We start from the raw sequence: 8,950 nt of genomic DNA, 5'->3' as shown, positions 1-8,950 counted from the left end.
TCAATCCCTCTTATTGGCTGCTTTGGACTGCTCTCTCTGGATCATGCAGCGGTGCACACTGCTGTTGAAACTCCTCAGGTAGAAGAGTCCGATGGTCCGAAACAGTCCCATGGTCACTATCTGCTTGAGGCCTTCTATGATGGAAGTAATGGGTGACATTCCACAGGTGATTGTTGAAAGCATGTAGCCGTCACAGCCCACAGAGCTGTTGAATTTGCCTTGCACAGCATCCCTGATGACAATCTTGGCCACTTGCTCTGGTTCCCAAACCCCACTGGCCTTACAGATTAAACTGGTCTCTAGCGGCTTTGATTTATTCTCCTCGGCAAGCCCTGGAGTGTCTGTGTCAGGCGGGTAGGCAACAGTCACAGATATATTGTATGGCTTTATCTCCATCTGCAGTGCCTCAGCCAGGCCACGGAGAGCAAACTTGGAAGCGGAGTAGGCAGTGTAACCAAACAGGCCAATCTGGCCTGCTTGCGAGGACACAAACACAATGCATCCCTTTCTGCGTAACTTCATGGTGGGCATGATAGCCCGTGTTGGGTATACACTGCCCAAATAGTTCACCTCCATTAGACTTCTGAAGTGATCAATCTCCATTTCATCAAACTTTGCAGAAATGCCTCTTCCTGCACAGTTGACAAGCATACACACAGGGCCCAGCTTCTCTTGAGCCTGTTTTATCACCATCTCCACTTCACGATAATCCTTGGAAACATCCACAGATATACAGAGCACCTCCTGTTCATCATTTACAGCACATTTCTCAACCTCCATCTTTGCTTCCAACAATTTGGTCTCGTCCCGTGCCACCAAAGTAACAAAAGCTCCTTGTCTATAGCACTCCATAGCAATGCATTTTCCAATTCCACTCGATCCACCAGTCACCACAACATGGGCCCCATTCAGGTTCAGAGGTTTGGGATGAGTACAAATCATGTACAACACGCAGACAGCAATAAATGCAATGACAACAAGCATAATGAAAGGTGTTCAACTAGAAAATAACGGGTGCATGTATGAAAGGTGTAAATCAAAGGGAAAGGGAAATTGGTCAACTACTGGATGTTTACACTGAAAGGAACTGCTTGGGTAAATCCGGAAACAATCTAAACGGTAAAAATCAGTTCTTCCAAAATTGTAATTGTAAATTGAAAATTACATACCAAAAACACTAGGCTCTCCATAATCAACAGCTTTTATATAATTTTCAGCAACGTCACTGTGACGTACCCAAATGTGTAGTCACATTTTTGTTTTATTATTTACGTGTTTTTGTATTTTGAACAGCCTTATTGTGTCTTGGGAATGAGCAGGGAGTCTGTTGTATGAATGGACCTATTCCACATTCCGCCACCAGGTGGCAAATGCGTTCTTGTGAGACAAGTTAGATAGGTGGTCTAGTGACGTCTTTCTTCAGATGACAAGGAAGAGAGAAACGAACGACACTAAAACTGACTCTGTCTCCCGTCTTTCCCTGTTTATTCAGGCCATGGCCATCTTAGCCATACTCACTTTGACAGCCACGCTTTAAACCCAAAAGTGCACTTCTCCCTTCTCAGGGGCACGGTGCAAGTGCTGTCGCCTCACAGCTAGAAGGTCCTGGGTTCGATTCCCGCTGGGGACGCTGTGGGCACTGGCGGCGTGTTCCCTCCTCCGTGTCATCAGTGCCCATACCCGAGGCGGGGGTTGGCGAAAGGGCCTTTCTGTGTGGAGTTTGCATGTTCTCCCCGTGTCCCCTAGGGTAGATACCCTCACAAAAACATGCCGTAATCCTGGTCTCTAAAACTACCTCCCCCTGGCCAGCCGGGGCGCCTGATGGAGGGGAAAGGAACAGGTCGGAATAACGTGTCCCTTCCACGCGCTACGTCCGGCCGGGGAAATTCCCCTCTGTCAGGTGAAAAGAAGCAGCTTGGACTCCTCATGCATAGAAGGAGGCATGAGGTCAGTCTGCTGCCCCCCCAGGTTGGCAGAGGAAGTGTAGCGCCCAGGATTACATTAGACAATTGGCACTGGGTGAAAAAAGAAAAACTGGGTTACAAAATCGTGGGATAAATTTTAAGAGAAAAAAAAAAGTGCACTTCTCTGAGCACAGTTCTTCGCCAGGACGGGTTGCTTACCCAGGGCTTTGTCAATCAGCCCCATCCACACATTTGTGGAGGCAATTACAGGCAATGATTGTGCCTAATGTATTGAAACAGTGACATTTGTAGCATTTGGGGTGGAGCCGTGAGGTGGTTCTTTGGCCTACTGGGTGAAATGGCATTTGGCTGTTTAGATCTGATTTGATCACATGACTACAGAGGTAATGTGTACCGATCTGTGTGAGTTTTGGACAAAATCTGTAGTAGTAGCGATGTGTGTGTTTTGAAGAAAAAGAAAATGGTGGAAAATCTTGTCAGGCTGGAAAGAATGCATGGCATTATGATCCAAGGCATCCAGGGAAAACCTTTTGATCCCACCCACCCACAATAATGCCGATTTGTGAAGAAAAAAAAATGGTGTGGGGGCTCTTTTTGGCCTGCTAATCAGCCTAAGATTAAGGCCGATCAGTCCAGTGGTCGCTGCACAGGGACGGGACAGCTAGGGGCAAATGCATAATCTCCACTTCCGGCCTGGTGGAGATAACTACAACAGAGTAGGTCTACCTAGTGTGATATGATGAAGGCACAGGAAAGGCATAGAACGTCAAAACCCAGGAACGCTACCACCATTTACCAAAACGCCTTCTCCTGGGGATGGCAAAGTAGTGGTATATGAAAACCAGCAGGAATAATGACACGGCAAGCATGTTGGTGAATATGGACAGCTGTACATCTGTCACCATTGCTAATTGCCTGATTTTACTCCTCGGCTTGGTAAATTTAATTGAATCTGCCAAATAAAAAAGTAAAAATCAAGCCAACGGAATTCAATAAAATGCAATGAATGCCAAAGAAAATCAGCAATGTTGCAAAGAGTAGCAGCTGTGCCATCAGCAGCTTTTATATCAGGGGCGACATCACAATTAGTTCTGACCTCACATCGTCAATGTGTCCAAATATAGATCTCAGCTCGCCTCATACCGTTTACCTGCATTCTAGCAGTGGTCAGAATACAGTGACCACAGCTCACACAATCTCTGTTTGAGCTCAGGTGGCAGTAATTGAAACTTTATTTCTTGCCTGAAACGTTTTTTAAATATATGAAGGTATTGTGGGCTGGGATTTTACAAAAAAGCCCCCTTTTAAATACATACATATACATACATACATCTCAGAAGTTGAAGCAGTTTTTAAGGACCCACTTTTAGGCCAGTGCAACAGAGCATGCTTTTGCCTTTTTTTAAACCCTACCCATTTTAACCAAATACATACATACCCATTCGATCACCAAAAACGTACCTTAGTTACGTCAAGTTACGTTAAGTCAACACCGACATACATAGCCTACATACCCAGCCGATCCCTTATCGGCCGGTGGACAACACCGACATACATACCCAGTCGATCGCAGTACTGGCGCGTTCTGCTTGCGCATGTAAAGATGTAGTCCTGTGGAATTGCGAGTGTGGTTGCCTATATCTATAGGAATATTGTTCAATTTGAAAAGTTCAGTTGAGTATGTCACCATGCTGTCTATTCAGATGAGGGCAAAGCGCACAAATGCCTTAGGATTGGAAGAGTTCCGATATCGGAATCGCTGGCCAATTAGAGGGGAGAATAGAGAGTTATCAACGATTTAAGTGCTGGGGTGCAATAACAATAGTCTGCTTGCCTATAGGCAACCACACTAATTAACCTAACAAACAAAGTACATAATAAGCCAATGGAGATAATCAGCAAAAATATTGTACAATTGTGATGTGATTAATAGTAAACAAAATATGTATTTTATGAGAACAGGAACACTACAGGTTCAACATTCCAGAGCAATGGAGAGTGTGGACAAGAGGTGCAGAAACGATAATCAGGAAGAATGAAAGGAAAAGTGTAGCCTACAAGATGATCAGATCGTTCCTGATCCAATGCATCCTTGTTACTCCCAGAGAGAACCTCAACATTTTAGGGCCCTATTTTCATCAGTGTTAAACCCCTTATTCCTAAACGTCTTTGCCTTTTTTTGCCTATTTTGAAAAACTAGCCGTCCTACATCAACATGTTGTGAGCTTGTAGATCGGCTATTTGAACTATTCAAAAATGTTTTTCAAAATAGTAAAGAAGTTTAGGGATAAGGGGTTTAGCACTGACGAAGTAGGGCCTGTAGTCTCTGCTACTTAAAGCTCTGCTTCCTGTAGCAGAGACTAAAATGTTTAGGTTCTCTCTTGGTGTAACAAGGATGGATCAGATCAGGAATGACTGAGTACATTAGAGGGACAGGCTACAGCACATGTTAGATGTTTGAGATAAAGCCAGAGAGGCCAGATTGAGATTGGTTTGGAATCTTTGGACATGTAAAGAGAGTATATTGGTAGAAGGATGCTGGGTTTGGAACTGCCAGGCAGGAGGCCTAGAGGAAGACCAAAGAGGAGATTTATGGATGTATTGAAAGAGGACATGAAGTTAGTTGATGTGAAAGAAGAGGAGGCAGCAGACAGGGTGGAAGCAGACGATTCGCTGTGGTGACCTCTGAAGGAAACAGCCAAAAGGAAAAGATGTTTTTCAAATATAATTTAGTTTATTTAATAGGCCTACACTTCGTTCCAAATCGTTCCAAAAAGAGATAATGAGTGCTTACATAAAAATCACACTTGTGTGAAGTGAAGGGCGCCTGGTAATATGCATATTGACCCACATTACATGATGTTTACGGCTGTAAAGTCCATAGACTGCCACTATTGTTTGTTAAAAGTACTCTAAACAAACATTAAAAGTCCATAGACTTGCTGCCATATGATGGAATCTCAGACGTTGAGGGGCTAGCGCCTCTCAAAAGAGTTTAAAGGAAAAAAAGAATCACACCCACTGTGGTGTCCACTCTGTTTGATGAGTGTGTGCTGGTATTCAGACGGTGCTACTCTGTTTGAGTTTCTGCTGGTATTTAGACGGTACTATTGTGTGTGCGTGCGTGCGTGCCTAAATTTGCCTAAATCTAAGACGCATAAATCCGTTTTCTACTAAAGAGGAGACAGGATGACTCCTCTTACTGAACAAACACTATTTTTAACAAAAAAAATCACTTACTGCAACTTTAAATATCTACTCAGCTTGGTCCTCCCAAGACACTTTCTTGTCGCTTTTTCATTGCATGAGATTCCTGCGGTAAGAAACCCTTGGTTCGTCGGTTGCATAGGCCTACATACAAAACAAATAATAAATAAAGAAAAAAATCACGCCTGTGTGAAGTGAGGGGCGGTCTTATCATCATACAGAATCTGATTCTACACAAACACTCAAAACTGGCCATTCATTGTCATTGGCATTCAATGTTTGTGTTAACACAGTGTTTGTGTTTGCACAAAGCCTCAAAACTAGACATAGGAGGGGTAGCGGCCCTCACAAATTGCACTTGTGTGAAGTGAGGGGCACTCGTATCATCATACATCATCATACATACATTCCGTGCTCAGCCAATCACATAATTTCCGTGGTACACAGACACACTGGGCATAGGGCAGCACCCCTCAAAGATTTGTGGGTGGTTTAACGCGGCGTGCAGCCAAGCGTGGAGACAACCGAAGGAATTTCAGGAATATCATTATGGCTTTGGCATGCAATGTAATCTCAAATATTTACTTATTAAAGTGTGAATAGTGGAATTTTACCATTTGTCTGCTTAGCTAATTGTCCAAGTGATCATTTGTAGCTGCTGTATGACTTACTACTCTATTTAAAAAAATCACACTCGCGTGAGGTGAGGTGCGCTCTCATCATACATCATCGCATTCCGTGGTACAAGCTGTGCATAGGAGGGGCTAGCACCCCAAAAAAACTAAAATTCTAAATGTACAATGCCCTGTTAGTGCTATTTGGCCACAGATGTGGGGAAAGAAGTTTGTGTAGGTACTTCCTTGGTCTACTGACAAGGACAACAGACCTGGTGCTGATCAGGTACAGAAGTTTGCAAGATCAGGCTAGGTAGGACACAGACCCATTTTCCTCATTGTAGAAACAAAAACAAAGAAGCGGATGTGGATATCGACATTAGTCGTCTATGACATATCTATGAAGTAGAACTCCAAATCTGAGCAAGGATTCTTCCATTTAATTTTATGGTCAGCAAATACACATGATGGTTACATAAGAAAAATAAAAGTCTATATTAACATTGTAATTACAAAACGGTAGCATAGGGCCTCTTCGTTGAAAAATATGTCTTTTGACATAAAAATGTGAATAAAATATATATAGAACTATTTGAAAAAAGGTATTTCCTTGGCCTATTGACAGTATGCACAATACGGCACTAATAGGTACAGCAGTTTGCGGGATTGGTTCTGGACAGACAGACAGACAGACAGACAAATAAACAGAGACGGACAGATGTTTGTAGATGGCTCGACTCTATTACAGAGCCTATATACATATGGTGGGGAAAGTCTCACTGACGGGCACTGGGGCCTTGCCCTTGTCTTCATTTCATCCACGTTGAGGCAAACCTCACCACAGATCATTTACTGTGCATTCCACTGCGGAATGCCACAACCAAATGTAGCCAAAGGAAACCACACCATTATTGATTCTGAGCTTTCAGTTTGTCCTATACTTCTCAATGGAGGTCGTATTGGTCTCTGGGCAAATTACAGCCCAATATGACCCGTATTGACTTTGATTATAAAATGAAAGTTCAATAAAAAGCGAGGAGTTTCTTCCTTATGGCCTTTTGACTGCATGCTCAAGACCTTTTGGGGTAAGAGCACACTGCTGGGTATAAGAGCACACCTGTGCATCCCCTTTCTTGTCTTAGTTTCTTCCTGTTCAATGTTGCATATGACATTTTATTTTACTCTGGAGTGGAGGGGGAACTTCTCCGTCTCATCAATGTCAGTAAAAAAAACTACGTTTCTGCGGTGGTGGTGGACAGGTACCGTAACTCTACGCCACCCAAAAGGCCCTTCTCTTTTCTTCCTGTGTAATCCTGTGTAATAATAAACAAACTGAAAAGTCTTTTCTAAGGTCACTCCTCATCCTTTGGCTACTCTAGTGGTATTTACAATAACAATTTAGGCAGAGTAAGCATGAACTAGTGTATATACAGTAAGTACTAGAGTACATAAGTACAGTGCACAGAGAACAATGTAGTGCCTCAAATAAACTAGAATTCCAGGTAAACAACGGAACCTGGCAATTCCTAACATTTGTCGTTGAGAAAACAACAAAACAAAAAAAAATAGTAAACTAGCATCTCTTGAAATAAACTGTTACAAGGTGAGACAATTGAGAGTGAGTCTGCAGTTCACACTCACTCTCAGGCTCCCAAGACAGATCCACAGTTTGGGAGCCAGGAGGGAAAAGAGTCTAAGACATGTGAAGCATTGTTCAGGCTGTTTTTGGAGAAGGCTCCCAGCATTCATGACTTAGTTGAGCTAAGTGAAGGGTTGTAGAGTTGGATTCATCATATCTTGAAGGTAAGGAGTTGTTATGCCTTTGGTTGCCTTGTACTCCAACACCAATGTTTTGTACTAGATGTTGGCAGAAACCTGAAGTCAATGAGGGTGAGACGTGAAAGGTTTTGGAGGTGGATGACCAGTCGTGCAAACGAAAGCAAACCTTTTCCATTAAACCTGGTATGTCTGAACAGTCAGGTGGTGATGCCAATGTCAGAAAGGGTGTTCAGGAGCTGATCATTATATTCACTGTGTCAAATGTGTCTGATAGGACTGCTGAAAAGGCTGCTGCTGATAAGTCGACCCAGTCTGCTGCTGATAAGTTTGTACAGGCGGCTGCTGGTAAGTCTGCTGCTGCTGATAACTCTGTCCACTCTGCTGCTGCTGATAACTCTGTCCAGATTGCGGCGACAGCGAATAATCCCTCTGTCCAATCCCATATGGTACATGTGCAGAGATGGTTCCCATCTTCTTGGCCCCCTGAATGTTGAACATTTGGTCATCAAAGAAGATGTGGGGTTTTATTTTCCTTAAGAGGGGCCCTTTGGGGGCCCCAGCTGCGAACAGAGCCTCGTCAATCTCCAGGCCCCAGCTCCTTAGTGTTTTAATGACACGGGCCCCTGAGCTGGATGCGCTGCGGGCTGTGACCAGGAAAGTGCGGATGGGACAGTCATTACGCTCATCCTTAGCATAGAACTTCTTCTGGAGTTTCCCCAGGGCTTCCAGAAAACCCTTCAGGGGACCCTGGCCAAGAGGAATGTCCTCGTTTTTCTTCTCGTGTTCAAAGAATCGGACCAAGCCACCTTGTTTCGTGACTTTGTCAGACTCATCTGAAAAGAGCACAGCATCTCCGTCAAAGGCCACTCTCAACTGGCTGTCACTCAACTCTCTTTCATAGTCTGGTGAATACATTGTGGCAGCGGCAATTTCCTGTTTAATTGCTTCTGTGACTTTCTCAGGGTCCTTGGAAAGGTAAAGGTTGGTATTGTAAGCCTTCAGGTATCCGATGGGACTCTGCCCTCCAGTCATGCAGAATCTCTCTATTGTCAAATTGTAATGATTAATGCTGTTTATGATTCGGACCCCAACTTGGGCATGGCTGTTAGTCATCAGGACTATGTCAAACAACTCCTCACTTTCTGGGTAGAGTTCCCTCAGCCTCGCGTTGACTGTCATCAATGCCTTGACAAATGGCATTGAATCTCCCGGTTGCATAATCTCGTTTTCATGCTCCACCTGATAGTCTATGTATTTCTCTACTCCTTCAGTCTGATAAATCTGGCTCTCTGCTACCATGTTGAATAAGGTGCGAGGGGAGATGGCTATAGTAACAGCATTTCTTGGGTCAGGTGGTAAGGGTGCTTTCTTTTTCTCATCATTGCAGCTTAATTGGAAAAATGGGTTTTTTTCATTCGCGTTCAT

At 43.7% G+C, this 8,950-nt stretch overlaps 2 protein-coding genes across 2 annotated transcripts; both read right to left on the bottom strand.

Annotated features, from left to right (window-relative positions):
- LOC308315427 (3-dehydrosphinganine reductase-like) lies at positions 1 to 987 on the bottom strand (the record flags this gene model as incomplete). The annotated part of the gene is made up of 1 exon (XM_080763391.1): positions 1 to 987. A coding segment is annotated over one exon (987 nt), but the record flags the coding sequence as incomplete, so codon positions are not given.
- Positions 988 to 7,774: 6,787 nt separating this feature from the next.
- On the bottom strand, positions 7,775 to 8,950 carry LOC308315090 (cytosolic 5'-nucleotidase 1A-like; the record flags this gene model as incomplete). Its single annotated transcript, XM_080762919.1, has 1 exon — positions 7,775 to 8,950. One exon carries the CDS (start codon positions 8,948 to 8,950, stop codon positions 7,775 to 7,777), a length of 1,176 nt encoding a protein of 391 aa, XP_080619045.1.

The sequence above is a fragment of the Protomyctophum bolini genome, assembly GCF_963924005.1.
Source record: "Protomyctophum bolini genome assembly, chromosome: 5".
NCBI classification, from domain to species: Eukaryota; Metazoa; Chordata; class Actinopteri; order Myctophiformes; family Myctophidae; genus Protomyctophum; species Protomyctophum bolini.
This window is presented reverse-complemented; position numbering and strand designations above follow the sequence as displayed.